The 16,671-nt window shown below is 54.0% G+C and overlaps 6 protein-coding genes across 6 annotated transcripts in view; 2 read left to right on the plus strand and 4 right to left on the minus strand.

Annotated features, from left to right (window-relative positions):
- The window catches only part of MONBRDRAFT_5539 (uncharacterized protein), a gene marked incomplete at both ends in the record, with an annotated part of 1,613 nt that extends 662 nt beyond the window's left edge, over positions 1 to 951 (minus strand). Inside the window, 3 exons of the mRNA XM_001743207.1 lie at positions 384 to 489; positions 580 to 711; positions 832 to 951. Coding sequence (XP_001743259.1) covers positions 384 to 489; positions 580 to 711; positions 832 to 951 — 358 coding nt within the window. The remainder of the gene's footprint in view (positions 1 to 383; positions 490 to 579; positions 712 to 831) is intronic.
- A 3,395-nt stretch (positions 952 to 4,346) lies between these two features.
- Positions 4,347 to 4,962, plus strand: MONBRDRAFT_14600 (uncharacterized protein; the record flags this gene model as incomplete). The annotated part of the gene is made up of 2 exons (XM_001742886.1): positions 4,347 to 4,577; positions 4,705 to 4,962. 2 exons carry the CDS (start codon positions 4,347 to 4,349, stop codon positions 4,960 to 4,962), a joined length of 489 nt encoding a protein of 162 aa, XP_001742938.1.
- Positions 4,963 to 5,690: 728 nt separating this feature from the next.
- MONBRDRAFT_22682 (uncharacterized protein) lies at positions 5,691 to 6,489 on the minus strand (the record flags this gene model as incomplete). Its single annotated transcript, XM_001743208.1, has 5 exons — positions 5,691 to 5,755; positions 5,852 to 5,927; positions 6,014 to 6,053; positions 6,210 to 6,340; positions 6,421 to 6,489. 5 exons carry the CDS (start codon positions 6,487 to 6,489, stop codon positions 5,691 to 5,693), a joined length of 381 nt encoding a protein of 126 aa, XP_001743260.1.
- Positions 6,490 to 7,970: 1,481 nt separating this feature from the next.
- Positions 7,971 to 8,423, plus strand: MONBRDRAFT_5542 (uncharacterized protein; the record flags this gene model as incomplete). Its single annotated transcript, XM_001742887.1, has 1 exon — positions 7,971 to 8,423. One exon carries the CDS (start codon positions 7,971 to 7,973, stop codon positions 8,421 to 8,423), a length of 453 nt encoding a protein of 150 aa, XP_001742939.1.
- A 1,551-nt stretch (positions 8,424 to 9,974) lies between these two features.
- MONBRDRAFT_5543 (uncharacterized protein) lies at positions 9,975 to 10,932 on the minus strand (the record flags this gene model as incomplete). Its single annotated transcript, XM_001743209.1, has 2 exons — positions 9,975 to 10,420; positions 10,512 to 10,932. 2 exons carry the CDS (start codon positions 10,930 to 10,932, stop codon positions 9,975 to 9,977), a joined length of 867 nt encoding a protein of 288 aa, XP_001743261.1.
- A 707-nt stretch (positions 10,933 to 11,639) lies between these two features.
- MONBRDRAFT_22684 (uncharacterized protein) lies at positions 11,640 to 16,504 on the minus strand (the record flags this gene model as incomplete). The annotated part of the gene is made up of 23 exons (XM_001743210.1): positions 11,640 to 11,706; positions 11,795 to 11,900; positions 11,994 to 12,075; positions 12,175 to 12,263; positions 12,331 to 12,388; positions 12,483 to 12,542; positions 12,626 to 12,734; positions 12,854 to 12,903; positions 13,016 to 13,120; positions 13,255 to 13,434; positions 13,557 to 13,641; positions 13,802 to 13,896; positions 13,968 to 14,051; positions 14,124 to 14,180; positions 14,283 to 14,356; positions 14,473 to 14,539; positions 14,683 to 14,802; positions 14,927 to 15,027; positions 15,191 to 15,248; positions 15,352 to 15,464; positions 15,538 to 15,646; positions 15,753 to 15,979; positions 16,270 to 16,504. The coding sequence occupies 23 exons, from the start codon at positions 16,502 to 16,504 to the stop codon at positions 11,640 to 11,642; spliced, it is 2,331 nt and encodes a 776-aa protein (XP_001743262.1).
- Positions 16,505 to 16,671: the final 167 nt, after the last annotated feature.

Here is a 16,671-nt window from a genome sequence, read left to right on the forward strand (position 1 = left end):
CACGTAGCAACTTGGATAACGGACTGATAAATCGATTGTTGAGAGGCAGAACGCCATTTCAACCAGAAGCACAGGGCCGACAAAAGAGGCTCGCCAGGGCCTGAGCGCGTAGGCATTGACAATAATATCAAGCCAGGAAGACAGAAAAAAAAGAAAAAAAAAAAGGAACAGCATACAAGTTGAATTCATTCAGTTAATCGGGTCAGGTCTAGTCTGGCTTGGAGTGGTCCGCGTGGCGGAGTGGGCAACGCGCGCACAGCACGGCCGCTCGTTTAAAGGTTTTTGGCAATAAGGTATCGGGCTATCAATTCAGCCAAGCGTCAGGTTGCGGCCACGAGGAGGGGCATTTGCGAGGCGAGCAGGGAGACCGATATGGGACGCACCAAGAAGCTCGATGGTTTCAACGCAGACGGCGGGTGTCATGTCTGCTTCGTAGAGACCGACAACAATGTGGTTGGCAGTTGCGTAGGCAATCAGACCGCGGCGACCCTAGCGTGGTGGGAGCTTGAGCTGGTCAGGCAACGTGCTTTGCTTGGCTGAGTCAGCACGAATCGAGGAGGCCCGGGAGGAACAACCTACGTCTCGGGCGTAGACGGCATCGTGATCGGCTCTCAGGCAAAGCCAGTTGCGGCCATCATATACAAGATTGTTCTCGCGCACGTAGCGCGTATCGCGAAAGGCCTCGAGCAAGTGCTTGAGGTCATTTGTGGGCTGTGGGGGCGGGGGAGGAGCCAACCAGCAAATTTGTTCTCAGATTAACAACACGGCCGGGCCTGCATCCCTCGGGGGAATGGTTGGGGACCAAAGGCGAGGGTGAGCCATCCCCCTGACCGTAAATGCCTGCGAGTGGCAATTGATCTTGGCGTCGCGGCGGCGAATGATGGCAGCGGAGTGAACATGAGGGGTCGCGGCCACCAGCTGATCGACCAGCTCCTGCAGCGGCTGCTCCATCTTGTTGTCGCCAAGCGCCAGAAGTAAAATACTACCACCCTCACAGGTATTTAGTAAAATACTTTGAGTGTCTTGTTTTGGCGGGGTCATGATCTTTAGCAGAATTTGGAATGACCCCGAAGATCAAGGTTGTCCGCAGATACATCGATCTGTCATAGTAATCACACTTTAAATATCAAGAAGTGTTTTAATAATCACACTTTTGAAGAGTCCATGACGCTCATGTGGCGCGAGCGGTCGGCGAGCACAAGGGCTGATGATGGTCAGCACCTCTGGCAGCGGCGCTGCGACGGGGTTATCGGCTCGTCTCATGGCGGCGGTTGGTGATTTTGATCACAACGCTGTTTATGGTTGGATCGTGTGATTATGATCGCTGGACGGCGGCCCGATCCAAGGATGGCTCTACCATGGGGTCCTTTGATTTTCATTTGTCCGCCGAGTTATCAGAGTCACGCTACGTGTGTGCCGTAGTTGTCGAGGTTGACGTCAAGTCGATCTTGCTTGACGTTTGCCTTTACGTCAGAGCGAGGATATGATCAGGGATTATAAAGCCCAACCTGGGAGAAGCCGCCGTCCTCCTTTGCCCGACGCTTTGAGGATTCCCGAACGGCTTGAAGAATAACCAGGTGTGCGTGCCTTAGGCCCACGCCCCGAGTCGAGCACAGCCATCGGTTGATACGCACCACCAAGAAATGTTGCGTTGCGAACATTAGACGACAGAGAGAGATGAGAGCGATATGAGAGATGAGAGAGAAGAGATGAGTGAGAGAGAGAGATGAGAGGAGATAGAAGAGAGAGATGAGAGAGAGAGATGAGGGATGACAGATCCAACGTCATGCAAAAAACACACTTCTTTTGTTTGCGTCAGATACATACGTTCCACACAAAACGAGAGAGCGAGAGAGAGAAAAGAACGCAGCACATGTACTCCCCCATAGAGAGTGCCAAAGGTGCACTGACTGCCATTTTCTCTCTCTCTCTCTCTGTTTTGTGTAGAGTTTCTTTTGTATTCTTTTGTTTAACGACCTCGGTCGATCAGCCGACCAAGCACGACTCTCTCTCTCTCTCTCTCGTCTCTCTCTCCTCTCTCTCTGTGTGTGTGTGTGTGTGTGTGTGGCGCTGTCGGTGGAACAAGGGCGGACATACGCATCTCGTTCAAGCGTTGAATCGCCCTCACCGTCGTTGCACAGCCACGTCAACGCGTCATCCATTTTCAAAACCTTGCTCCTCTCGCTGTCCTCTTCCCCGCTGCCGTTGTTGCCGTCCCCGCTTCCGTTGCGCTGTGCCACAATAACCACGCATCCCGGAATTCGGTCGCTCGACCGCTTGGTGACCGCGACACAGACACACGCATCCCCCGGCACGCCGCTCGTATTTGCGCCTTGACTAGGCAGTACCTGCTGCCTCTTCCCAGTCTTCTCGGCCTTCTTTCCAATCGCCGTTTCTCCAATCACTTGGTTGTGTGTAAAGGAAATGGCCACTGCCATTTACATCGCCTAAGCGGCGCCCTCCCTCCTCCTCTCCTGTCGCCACAAACTCGGATCTTTGAATTGTCATGCGTTTGGGCTTGATCACCATCACCCCTGAACTTGGCTGCTGCTGCTTTCGCTGCTGCCACTTCTTGAAACACTTCCACGACACACTTGTCCAACCAGTCCAGGCCCACGTCGGTTAATGCCTCGGCATCGACTGGTTCTGAAACTTTTCTAGTCGTCCTGCGCCCCCCCCCTTCAAATACCAGCGTGTGGTGCTGAGCAGTTGCCCGTCATTTCCTGCTTCTTCTCGCCTGGCGCCCCTATCAACTCGCGAGACCACCGCCATTTGGACGTGAACCTTTTCGTTTTTCAACACACGTAGACACCCCCAACCCTATTTGTCTTTTGGCAACAACTTTTTTTTTTTGGGCCGCGCCAACCCTGGGCAATGGCGACCACAACGTTGGACAGTATATCTCTGAGCTGCGATGACCTCGCTAGCATGCTGACCTCTCAAAGTGCCGTCTGCATCATCGACGTCCGCAGCTTTGATTGCTACGCGCGGCGTCACATTCGCTCTGCCCTTAGCATTCGCTGCTCCAACATTCATCTTCGCCGTCTTAATAAGGGTTTGATGGACTTGGTCGATATTCTCAATGACACAGAAAAGCGCTGGGCCAAACGCAGCCCGGATGACTGGGTTGTTGTCTACGATGACCATGCTTCCTTTCCCGGCGAAACGACTTTTGATGGCAACAACGTCCTGCATGTCGTCCTTCGTGGCCTTCAACAAAAGCACATTAATTGCGCTTTTTTGCACGGTGTGTAGCTCCCTCCCCTTTTCTCGGCCCGTGATTTACCTGTGCATGCGCTCAACCCCATCAGCGTCTAATGGGCGTCTGATGGGCGGGATGGCTCCTTGAGGATGCCTGGCGTCGTGCTTGATACGGGGCCCTGTGTTCTCTCTCCTCTCCTTGTTGTTCTCAACACCCAAACAAAGGAATGAGGCCAATAATGGAAGCACACGGCATCTTTTGTTTGTGCATTTGCGCGATTTGATTTGGGTTCAGGGAAGATGTTAAATCTGGCTTACTGTCCGAGTTGGATCCACTTGTTCCTTTGCTCTCTCCGCTCTCTGCTCGACCCTTGCTTGCTCGACTGCCACATTTTCTTTTCAAGCTTCTTCTCCACACAGAGCCTTATGGCCTTCGATTGCCGTGCACCTTGTCTGTTGCCTCGATTTCTTCTTCCATTGGCCTTTGATGATGATGATTTATAATTTTTTTGTTTCTGTTTCTGGCTTTTCCCGCACGCTTGTTCGCCAACCCCGTCGCCTACCCATTGTTTTGACTCACTGCCCCTCTTGTCTTTGGGAATTGGCGTGCGTTTTGGTTTGCAGGCGGCTTTACGGCGTTTGAGGCTGCGCATGCCGAGCACACGGTGGCTTGTCAGCCAGACGTGTCCTTGGCACATCTGGGCGTGCCCTGCCGTGGTGCCCTATCCCGTGGGCCATTCGGGGGCCCCTGTAGCACCCCCTGCGTCGGTGGTGGTAATGGTAGCGGCGGTAGTGCCACCTTGGCCTCTTCCTTTAGTGCTGTGGCCATGGCCCCCCGGCAACGAACCGCGCCGTCATCTAGCTCCGGCCCGGTCTTAGGCCAGGCGGCGCCCTTGCCGAGCTCTCCAGCTCCCATGCACCATCAGCATCAACGCGTGCACCATCGTCGTAGTGGCAGTGGGGGCCTTGGCTTTGGATTTGCACAGGCTCCTCAATCGCCTGCTCCGTCACAGCTGCACCAACAAGCTCCTGCATACGTAGCACCTCCACCGCCTGGACCCTATAGCGGCGTCTTGGGGCATGGTACGGGTGGCTATTATCATCAACACCATCAGTGCCAGCAGGCTGCTCGTCGCAGCATGCCCATGAGCCAAGTCTTATCCTACCTCTTCTTGGGCTCGGCTGTGGATGCAAGTAATCTGGCTGCCCTCCGTGAGCATCGCATCACTGCCATTCTCAACATTACAACAGACGTGCCCAATACATTTGCGGACAGCCTGCAGTATCAGCAGATCCCCATCCTCGACACGTCAGAACAAAACATTCAAAACTATTTCGAGGTTGCATTTGAGTTTATCAATCAAGCTAAACAGTACGTGCTGCCTGCCTGCCCGCTCCTCGACTCGGCGCGTGGTGTCTTGAGTCTGCTTGACGCACAGCTTGTGCTGCTTGACTGACCACGGGATGTCTGGTCCACTCACTTGTCTGTCTCTTCATAGGGAGGGGCGCAATGTCTTGGTACACTGCCAGGCAGGCATTTCTCGCTCCGCTGCCTTTGTCATTGGCTACCTAATGTACGAGCGCAACATGAACTTGAACGATGCCCACAATTACGTATCGGTCTGCCGATCCATTATTTCCCCCAACTTGGCCTTTATGGGCGAGCTGAAGGAGTACGAGGGCAAGCTGGCTCACGATCGCTCCTCGAAAACGACTCCCACTTGCCCAAACCAAGTGATTCAAGCCGTTCCCACGTGGTGATGCCACGCTTTGCAAAGGCCTTGCCCGTGGTAACAGTCATTTGCGCGCCTGATCTGCCTGGATCCCCGATGTCGATTTATTTGTTTGTGCGCGCACTTCGCTGTCCCTGGCCCACGCCCTGGTTCGGCACGTGTCGGGTTGGAGTTGGCAGGTTGCCTCAAATGTCAGGCAGTGACCCCACAGCCAACCCTTGTTCAGGGGCATCCCACCACCCGTATTTGTGAAACGTCTGTGTGCTCCTTCACCATTGATCATCCGGCCTTGATTTTATGTTTGAATCTTGCGCCCTCAACGCCTTTTGAGTTCTTTTGAGCTCTTTGTGGTTGTGATGTTGATGGATTCTCTGAGAGGAGCCACGCTTTTAGGTCCATGTTTGTGGCAGAAACTCAGTGGGGTGTTGATGTTTATGTGTTCCCCTTGTATGGATGTCTTTTCATATTGGTGAAGGCGCTTCATGTGCCAGCCAATCATACTCTAGACTTTGACTGGTGCAATTCGTGCGCCTGGCCCCCCTCACTTTCTTTCTATTGGCGCTTTAAGGCTGGGATTTGGCCCTGTGCGACCATCCGTGTCCTCCCCTTAATTGACCCCCTCCCTTTGTTTTGGTGTGCTTTGCCATGGCAAACCAGGTTTGCCTTGCAAATGTCAAACAATACGGTTGAATTCGGAGGCTAGAAGCTGCGGCTCGGCCGCTGGAACAAGAGGCAGGCAGGTGTGGTGGCGGCTGTCTAGACATCGCCCTTGCGCATGAAGGAAGTTCCACAGCCGCAGCCCGTCTCTGCTTGCGGATTGTCTGAAGCAAAACCCGCCAGCGTAAGGACCAACATCGTCAAAAGACAGGCGCGCGAGTGCAGGTTCGGGTGAGCGTTAAGATGCATCCACAACGCACCAACGATGGCAAAGGAGGAGCCCACAAGCTCCTTGACGTAGTCTAACTTGGAGCCGCGGATCAGCTCGAGCGAGGTCTAGATGAACGACATCAAAGGCAGGCCGGCAAGGATGAGAGGCTGGGGCCAGGAGGCAGCGAGTCAATGCCACGGGGCAAACAAACCTCGTCCACCACCACTTGGGCGCCATCACGCTCAAAGAGCCTGTGACAACAAAGCCAAGCACGAGGAGGGGCACGAGCATGTGTGAGAGGTTTGACTCGGCGGACCGATGCTCAACAATCAACATTAAACACAACACAGCAGCAAGCAAAGTTTGCTCGGCAAAGGGCGCGCCCATGCGCATGCGGTTAGGCGTACACGTCGTCTTCCTCGAGGGCGTTATCGAAGGAGAGCTTGTAGACAAAGCCAGAGCAGCCACCCGAGGCAATCTCTACGCGCAGGCGCTTTGGTGGGTCGTAGTTCTTGGTCTTGTTGACGTGGTGGATTCGCTGCAATAGGCAAACCACCACTTGGTGAGACTAAAGGTCGCTGGCCGTCAATGACCAGGGCTAGCTGGCGGGGCACGCACCTCGACGCAGGCTGGAGTGATGAGAATGTCGTCATCATCATTCGACCCGGTCGCCTGTGCGGCGGGCATGGCGCGGCCATGGGCCAAGCTGGTGGAGATAGCCCGGTACTTGTGGGCCAGAGGTCCTGCAGTGGACCAGCGGCCAGCAGCAGCAGGTAGAGAGGGCAGGCGCAGCGGTGCACGCCACGCCGTCGTGGCGAGGACTGCCAAACGAGAACGCAACATGATCTGTCTTTATTTTAGACGCCTCGCTGCGGGGTCTAATCAGCAACAGACAAGGCAAAGCAGCCCGTGGCTCTGACCAAATCCAACCAAGTCAATAAATGCAATAATGCAAGCTGCACCCGCACTCAAGCCACCAATTGAGACCTGCCGCTGCCAAATCGAGCGAGCAGAGAGCAGAGAGCACAGAGAGCGAGAGAGAGAAAGAGAGAGAGAGAAAGCAAGAGAACGAAATGAAAGACTTTCTTTGTTTTTCCTCTGACGCACACACTTACAGTGAGAGAGTGTGTGCGTGTGCAGAAGCAGAAGCAATGAAAATGTCAGACGGAATGGTGTCACGATGATGAAACAGTCGCTCAAGCAGTTCAACAGATGGAAGCGAGGAGGGAGGAGAGCCAGGACCGAGGTCAGGAGGCCAAGGTCTGTCAGGGTACAAGGCCAAACTGCTGCTGCAGCGTCTTGACGTGCGTGCCTTACTGAACCGGGGTCGGCGCCAGTGGCAGGTTTCTTCTTCGGACCCGAACGCCACTCGTCCAATGTCAGACTTTTATCAACGTCACACGATACAGTTGGTAGCGTTTGCCTGCGAAACAGAAAGCGTAGCGTGCATGTGTGTGTGTGTGGTAGCTTGTCGTGTTAAGTGTGATACTTCACCGCTTCATGTGTGGGGATTTTACGTATTAAGGCTATGCTATTCTCTTTTGTGTGTGCTCGTTTCCACGCACAGGTAGAGTTGTTTCACCTCTCACGTGTGTCCCTGGGTTTTTAAAATTTTAATTTTCAAGTGTGGTGTTTGAAGAACCAAAGGGCAGCGCCCCTGTGCCCCTTTGCCAGTGCCCTGACGCCCAACGGTCGTGTCAACTCGGCTTTGGCGGTGAATAGGGCAGTGTCGTCGTGGTCGACACCCCCTTGGGCGTCAAACGTGTTTGACTTCTCAAACGAGCATCCTGTGCCTCCGTCCGCTCACTGCTTTCAAGACGTCTGTGTGGGCCCCTGACGCTCAAGCTCAAGCGGATTACGTACCGGGTCCCCCCCACTGCTTGTGGTAGTTCGCACGTCGCACGTCGCACGTCGCGAGCTGCCTTGGGCCAGTGACTGCTCCAGTGCGCACGCTGGGTTTGTGTGCATTTCTTGAAATCTGGCCTTTGATACACGGCTGGCGTTAGACTGCGCTCCTTTGATTTGAGCGTTGCCGCGTTGGCTCGTTCGAGGCACGATTGACGTCGTCCGCCAGCGCACATGGGCAACGCATGGTTGTGTGACAAGCGTCACCCCACCTTTTGAACTTGACGGCGACGTGCGTGTTTGACACGGCGGTCACCAGCTTCATGGCGGAGAGTCTCTTCTCAAGCCCAACTGGATCGCCGCGCCGCCCGACCTCGCACGCGCATGCCATCTCAGCACAGCCCCCCAAGAGCGTGGGCAGCCCTTTATCCGCTGAGACGCGGCGCCATGACGATGCCGATGAGCTCGTCAACACGAGCAGCAGTGAGGAGGTGTTCTACACGCCTAGAGCCGAGCTTTTCACAACGCACAGTGCTGGCAAATCGGCTCGCTCAATGCGGCACCGCTCAAGCCACTCGCCCAGCATCAACTCCAACTCGTACTCGCTGGTCAGCCCCACCTCGTTCCTTTTGCGTGGCCCCCGCTTACTTGCATCATCTGGCCATACTAACCATTTCATGCCCCCACATGACCTTGCTTTCCCGGCCACCTACGACTTGTCTCCCCGCAACATCCGTAGCGAGCTCGAGCATCGCGACATTATCAAGACGATTTGAACAACGCCAATGTGGTGGGCGAAGCCCCGGCTCTCTCCCCGGCTCTCTCCCCGGCCCGCGCCCTCCATACCCATCTTGAGCGCGAACTTGCCAACTTGGAAGAGGTACGCTCAGCGATATTTCCGTCGCGCATCGTTCCACATCTTCGTACGACACAACAGCCTGCGCGTCACTCAAAGCCCTCATCACCCCATTGGCTCATTTGGAGTAGAAGTTGCAACAAAGTCAGCACATGGAACAGCGATATGCCACACTGTATGAGGATTTGCGAAATGAAAAGAGCAATGACGACAAAGTCGGTTTCTTGTTGCCCACATGGCACGATGCCTTCTTGCTGGCATCCAAAACTCACCCGGCTTTCTACACCAGTACATTCTGGAACTCTGCGAGATGAACAAAACTCTTGAAACCGAAGTCAAGCTTTTGCGCAGAGAGGTTCGTCGCACCCACCCAGACACGGCCTCGTCTACCATGCTCGTGAGGCACACTATTCTTTCTTGCTCATGTGTCTGAATCGCTTCGACACATCGGTGATCTCACGTTTCCGACCAAACCTATGCCCAGGTTACATCCTTGCGGGAAAAGCAAAGCGCCCTTGAGCTGCGCGAGGCTGAAGTTCGTCAGAACGCTGCCACTGCGGAAGAAATGACCATCAAACAAATTCAGCGCCGTAAGTCCCCACCTTCGCGCGCATGACCTGCGTTGGGCCCCAAATCCATACTCGCGGGCAGCATGATCGCCTTGTTGAATTTCAGCATCACGCTTGTCTTACACTGCTCCATTCGAGGCAGGCCTTCCAAGTTTACCAAGCAGCTCCAAGATCTGGACCAGGGCTGAGCTCTTGGATCATATCGACCAACTCACCATTGACTTGAATGATTGTCAAGCCCATAACCAAGCGCTCTGTGAGCAGTTTGAAGCCGACATGCATGAACTGATCTTGCAAAACAGTCAAATGCTGGACGAGCGCGATGGTCTTGTGTTCAAAATCAGTCAATTGCAGGTGAGCTGCACATCAGCTGCCTCCGGCGTCTGAATGTTGGGAAACAGGTCCTCTGGCGCTAGATCCAGCCGTAGTCCCTGCATCATTTTCATGCGCGTGCGTGTGTTCGTCGTCTCACACCTCACCTCTCTGTCGACATGCAGGAATTTGAAACGGCTTGCTATGAGCTGCAGGCTCAACTCGACGACAAAGCCGCACAGCTGGTGAAAGCGGACTGTGATCGAGTTGCTTTGGAAGAGGAGCTTGAGATCCTTGCAGATCAGCAACAACATCATCCAAGCTTAGCCGAATGCACCTCTGAATCGCTTGAGGCCAGCCCAAGGTCTCCTGCAACAGCCGTGGCGTCTGTTTTTGACCACCAGTGCTCTCTGGCTGACGAGCTTAGTATAAATCTCATCAGTCCTGCGCCTTTCTGTCTTCAAGACGTCGGCTGTCAGACAGACGATGAGTTGTTACTCGCGGCATTGCAAGATTGCACCCAGTACGGGTTGAGGGTCCAGCCATCATTGCCCCAGTTTGAGGCAGCTACTCAAGCTGGGAGCACCATTTCACAGATGGAGGCTGGTGTGCAGGCCGAGCACCATGTGGAGCAGGTTCATGCTGGTGTGCAGCACCATGTGGAGCAGACCCATGCTTCTGTGCAGCACCATGTGGAGCAGGTTCATGCTGGTGTGCAGGCCGAGCACCATGTGGAGCAGGTTCATGCTGGTGTGCAGCACCATGTGGAGCAGGTTCATGCTGGTGTGCAGGCCGAGCACCATGTGGAGCAGGTTCATGCTGGTGTGCAGCACCATGTGGAGCAGGCCCATGCTTCTGTGCAGGCCGAGCACCATGTGGAGCAGGTTCATGCTGGTGTGCAGCACCATGCGGAGCAGGCTCATGCTTCTGTGCAGGCCGAGCACCGTGTGGAGCAGGTTCATGCTGGTGTGCAGGCCGAGCACCATGTGGAGCAGGTTCATGCTGGTGTGCAGCACCATGTGGAGCAGGCCCATGCCTCTGTGCAGGCCGAGCACCGTGTGGAGCAGGTTCATGCTGGTGTGCAGGTCGAGCACCATGTGGAGCAGGTTCATGCTGGTGTGCAGCACCATGTGGAGCAGGTTCATGCTTGTGCAGGCCGAGCACCATGTGGAGCAGGTTCATGCTGGTGTGCAGCACCATGTGGAGCAGGCCCATGCTTCTGTGCAGGCCGAGCACCATGTGGAGCAGGTTCATGCTGGTGTGCAGGCCGAGCACCATGTGGAGCAGGTTCATGCTGGTGTGCAGCACCATGTGGAGCAGGCTCATGCTTCTGTGCAGGCCGAGCACCGTGTGGAGCAGGTTCATGCTGGTGTGCAGGCCGAGCACCATGTGGAGCAGGTTCATGCTGGTGTGCAGCACCATGTGGAGCAGGCCCATGCTTCTGTGCAGGCCGAGCACCATGTGGAGCAGGTTCATGCTGGTGTGCAGCACCATGTGGAGCAGGCCCATGCTTCTGTGCAGGCCGAGCACCGTGTGGAGCAGGCCCATGCCTCTGTGCGACACTGTGAGGAGCAATCACATGCATTGACGGGAGCCGATCAACTTGTTGAACTTAAGCCCTCGACGCAGGAGCGTTCAGATCCTTTGTCAGCTGAGATGTCAAAGCCTTTGCGTCAGCCGGTGCAATCACAGCCGGCGTCATCGTTTGCAGGCGCATGGTCTCACCAAGTGGCCAGTGCCAGCTTTGATCGCACATGGGTTTTATGGGTTGCAGCGAGCGTCGCTTTGGGGTCGCTGGCCAAAAGTGTGTAGAATGCTATTGCCGCCAAAGGCCTTTTCTTCTATGATACTGCAGGACGTACCCATAAACGGACGCATTTGGAAGCTCTAGCGATGTACACATTCGTTGGGCTCTCCGACTCTCTGAACTGAATTTATGATTAGCTTTCTTGCTTCAGAACCAGCTGGGCATTGTAATGTGAAGTGGCGCCTCAAGCAAGCGCAGCGGTGATGGCTCATGCGTGTGAAATTGTGGTTCTCCAAAAACACATGAAATCAACAAAGCAGGGAGAGCGAGAACGGTGAGGAGAAACAGACAAGATGAAGCAACAAGACAACGATTCGAAAAGAAAAAGAGAAGGAAACAAAGTCAAACATTCTACAACAGGAAAGAAGGGCCAAGTGACCCTCTGCCGAGACAAAATCAGGGCATTCCGTATTTATCGGGGAGCACGTCGTGGTGCAAACAAGCCTGCTCAGGCCCACGACGGGTTGAACGGCTTCATGTCATCATCGCTGTCGTAAAAGTCGTGTTTGGCATCACTAAAAAAGAAAGAGGGAAGAAAGCTCATGTCAGTCACTTTCGCAGTCAGTGTGGAGCAGGAGCAATTTGCTGGAAAAAGAGACACACCTGACGAGAGAACGAATGAGACTCTTGCGTTGGGTGCACGTCAAATAGAAAAGTCCTGCCAGGAACACAAGGAAGAAGGCCCAGTTGGCCCAGTAGTAGATCAAGCCTAAAATTGTGAAAACACGAAGCCATCCATGAGCTGGTGCAACCCAAGCAAAGGCAGAAAATAAAAGCTCGCTTGGAAACAGCTCTGACACACCAAAGAACCACAGGTTGTAGAAGAAAGCGTGCAGCAGAGCCGCGATACGCGTTGAGACACACGCCGGTTCACGGCGACAAGACTGCCATGGAGAAGCAGGACCAGCCAAGTGTCAGGTGAGGCTGCGTCTTGAGCACGCTGTTGCATCCCGGCTGAACGCGACACAACATGCGCAACGGACTGTAATGTTGCTCAAAAGCTCTTGGGGGTAAAGCGTCAGCTCTTTAATGGCTGTCATGTTGCATGTGTCCTTCTTCTCGTCGTAAATGTCTAAGAAGCAAATCAGGATGAGGAGAGCAACCCGAGGCGTTGAGCTCGCGGCGTTCCCGCATCGCACCAATGTTAAATTGAATCGTGTCTGTCGCGTTCTCAGCCGTGTAGACATAAAGGGGCGCCTGCGACAGCCCAGATGTGAGGACTGCGGGTCACGGACTGGCCATAAAACCTGCACAGTTAATTAAGCAACCCAACTTGGCGTAAAAGACAGACCTTGGAGCTGCATTGGGATGGATGAGACGGGTACAACTGGTAAGAACCAGTGACGTTGGCCTAGAGCGCAAGAAAATGCATGAGCACAAATCGTTCACCCGATCGAGCCGAAACGAATGGCCAGCTGCTGAAGTGTTCCGTACGTCTTTGGGGAATGATGAATACATTTGGTTGCCGTAGGTGACGTATTGTGGGGCAAGGGTCAAGAATACAACATTCAAGAATAGCAGCGTAAACATGACGATCGTGCACCTAGTGACGAGTGCACCAGTGGTGTGATTAAGATGGCATGCAAATGTCATCATGCAAGACACACGAGTCAAGAGTGGACCACCGAATCATGCCAGCTCAAGTGCCGCGCAAGGGCTTACATGAACAAAAGAGCCTGGGGCACAGTGCGCCGGGCTTTGATATCATAAACCTGAGCATGAAAAATGATCGTTAAAATGCCATGACCAGCGTATAATTGCGATTCTTTCAAAGACAAGCGGGGCTGTGCGGTTTCGATACACTGTATAACTAGGATGACGCACCTTCATGCCGCAGAAACGGACGCCGAGGTGTTTGATGCCAGACATGGTGGTCAAAAGGAAAAAGTAAATCACGAGGGACAACAAAACGTAATCCACTGGGAATGCCTGCGGGAAGAACCAAGGAGAAAAGAGCAAGAGCAAAAGTGAACGATTGATTGATTGAATGAGGCAGGTCGCGCCACCTGATTGTTGCTATTAGCGACAGGATTGTGATGCTGCGAGCACGGGGGTCGACGGACCTTTTGAAACGTGGTCATGGCCAAATCCACGGGGTTGATCAGCTTGGGGGCGGCATGGGTATAGCCAGTCTTCCAGTTAAGATGCTGCTGGGTAATTTGCAGCAGCTTATCACCCGCCGTCATGGTCAAGCAAAGGACCAGAAACAGGCTCAGGAGGAAGAAGACGATGCCAAAGATGAACTATTCGATCGACATGCCACGATGAAGATGATGAAGATGATATGTCAAAAGGATGGATCATTTAAAAAAGAAAAAAGAAAACCATCTCGGGCAGAATGACGTTTAACACAGCCGCGGCTGACCTGGAAGGGGCGTAGGCATTGACCGACACGACCGCAAAATCCGCGCTCAATCTGATCCGCCTTTGCAGTTGCTCGGCTCAATACACTGGAAGAAGAGAACAGCAGAGAAGCAATGAACCAAGCCGGGGGGGGGGGGGGGGGATGAACAATTAGGTGCAGGACAAAGTGCAGAAGAATCACGGCTGATCGTCGCAAGAAAAAGCAAATGGGAGCGGGATGAGCCGAGCCGAGTCGGGAACACTCACCGGTGTTCGTGCTCCATCTTCTCGAGAGTCCGGCGGTCACGAGCAGACATGGATTTGCCCTTTTTGTTTCCACTGCGGTACTTGTTGCGAATTTCCTGCCGATCGACAGTATGAGGGAGGCGCAGAGCTGCAAAAGTTTACAACTGTTGGCAACACTCAAACATACGTCTTGCTTCTCTTCATTGATGCGCAGCTGGTCATCAGCTTGAGCACGATCCTCCTGAACGGCGCGCAGCGCTTTGTAATGAGTCTTGCAAACACGCGGCAAGAAAAACGGGCATGCTGGTGTTATTTGAGTTGAGTAGACAGCGGTCAAGCTTACCGAGTTGTTGCTGCGACTGCGGATCATATCGATAGGCATGGCCACCATGCCCCAGGCCTAGAGGAAATAGCAGCCCACAATATGCAACAAAAAATGAGTGCAGCTGCCTGAACGGTTCATCGAGGCGCGTGAATGAGGGGCAAAGAAGGCCAAACGGACCGTGTAGTATACGTAGTAGCCAACACCGATGGTGGTCAAAAGGCCAATGGCGAACGAAATGGCGTTATTGCCACCTGGTACAGACAGAACCCAGGATGAGGGCCGAAAGCAATGAAGAGATTAAATGAGGATCGAATCCGGGTCCAATTTGAAACGAGTCGGCGCTTCAAATGCAGGCCAGGCCTCCTACCGTTGCTTGTCAATGACTTTTCGGCATACTCAGCGCGACACTTGGACGCATCCTCGGCAGCCTTGGCCTGAAACATGTGGGCGCTAAATGAGCACGAGCAGAGCCAGGTCGGTCGAGCAGACGTGATAGTCGCGCCGGTCGACAAGGCACGGCACAGACTAAGGTGCCGCCGCGAGGGGGGCGAAGACACGCACGAAGACGGCCACCCACCGAATTGATATCGTCCGAGCAATTGGTGCCATCCGTGTTAATGGCAAAGGCACCGACTACCATAATGATGGCAAAGACAATCAAGATACCGAGGGTATACTTGATAGCCGAGGAGAAACGCTACACAATGGGCAGGACCCAACCAGACGAGTTGACAGACAGGGCGTTTGTGAACAAGCCCAGTGATTGTGTGTCATGAAGATGGCAAGTGTCGGAGCAGAGGTGGGAAGCCAAAATGACAAACCTTCATGCAGGAAGTGCCCTCGACCTCGTCCTTGGCTTCAAAGAAGAAGTAGGCCATCGGGATGATGCAAAAAACGAAGGCACAGACCAGGGCATAGACGGCTACTCACATGTCGTCAGGTGCGAAGAAGGCCATAAAGCCAAGCATTAACGGGACATGAGATGTACACAGACACAGACACACATACACACACATACGCAAGGCGAGGATGGTATTTCTTCCGCAGAGACCAGCAGGGCGACAAGGGAGGGGGAGCTGGCGTACTGTAGTAGGCAAAGCGCACAGTGTCGGTGACATCTTCATAGTGATCAAAGGCCCAGTCCTGTAGATCGATGGTATGGTCAAGGGGAAACCGTGCAGTACCGAAATGTCAGGTCATAGCACGTGGCCTGGGCAAATGGGTTGCTTGTGAAGGGATTACATACGTGAAAGCCACCGTTGCTACCCTTGAAGGACGAAACGAGGTAGATGTCGACAGGGACCAGGGCACAGGTCAAGAGAGACACAACAATGGCCATGATGGCCACGATGGTTGAACCTGCAATCAGCCAGATCCGTGGTCAGGCACACGACCACGCCACGCAAGGTTTGATGGAGGATGCGAGACACACCCAGTTCTTTCTCGCGTTTGTGTTGGTAAAAGCCGACAAAGGACCAGGCAAAGATGATGGAGACACCGACGAAGGCGACAAAGGGAATCCAGCCACCGGCAATGATGCCCTAGAGCAAAGCCAAAGCCATGATGGGCCACGGGTCATCACGGGTTGCATGAATGTCTACTTGCACAGAATCGCAAAGCATCTTTCACCGCTGTGGCGCTGTATACCTTTTTCAGCTCGGCAATGTCACGCTTGATCTCCGGCTGAGTCGTGGTGGTGGAAGTGCTCATCGTCGTGGTCATGTTTCCCGTCTCAGTGGGCACGGGCGAGGTGGAAGAACTTGTTTTGGGAGACACTGGAGTGGTTGTCGTCGTGTTAGGCTGGGTGGTCGGCGCCGCAGTGCTGATGGTTGTCGGCACCACGACGGTCGTCGTAGCGTTGGCTGCGCTGCTAACTGCCACAGCCACGGCCAGCAGCTTGCAATGCAAAAGGATATCAAACCAGTCGAGGGAAAGCGTGGGAGGTGAGTGAGGTTCGAACCGAGCTCAAAGATCCATCGAGCACACGCGGCGAGCTCGGATTTGAAAAAAAAAAAAAAAAAAAAAAAAAAAACAGCATTAAAAGGGACGGGCACATACCAAAGCTGCCAGGCAGCCAGCGCCAGAGCGCAACGTCAAACGCGCCATTGCAAGAGGCCTCTCAAGCAGACAGGCACAGATCTACACGCTCTACCACAAGACACACCAGCGTCAGAACGAGCAGAAGATCGTGCCGATCCCAAGCCGCCAAAAGACCGCAGAGAGAGAGAGAGAGAGAGAGAGAGTGTGTGTGTGTGTGTGTCATGAGAGCCAGGAGAGTCAGAGTCATGAGAGAGAGAAACAGAGAGGCAGAGCGCGCGCGTCACGAGAGAGAGGCAGAGCGCGCGCGTCACGAGAGAGAGACAGAGCGCGCGCGTCACGAGAGAGAGAGAGAGAGTCATGAGAGAGGAGAGAGCCGAACGTACTTGTGCAGGAAAATTGCGTGTGGCGTCAAAAAAAAAAAAGATCTCTCACTGTTTGTTGTGTGTGTGTGTGTGTGTGTGTGTGTGTGTGTGTGTGTGTGTGTGTGTGTGTGTGTGTGTGTGTGTGTGTGTGTGTGTGTGTCTGT

The sequence above is a fragment of the Monosiga brevicollis genome, genomic scaffold, assembly GCF_000002865.3.
Source record: "Monosiga brevicollis MX1 MONBRscaffold_3 genomic scaffold, whole genome shotgun sequence".
Lineage (NCBI taxonomy): Eukaryota > Choanoflagellata > Craspedida > Salpingoecidae > Monosiga > Monosiga brevicollis.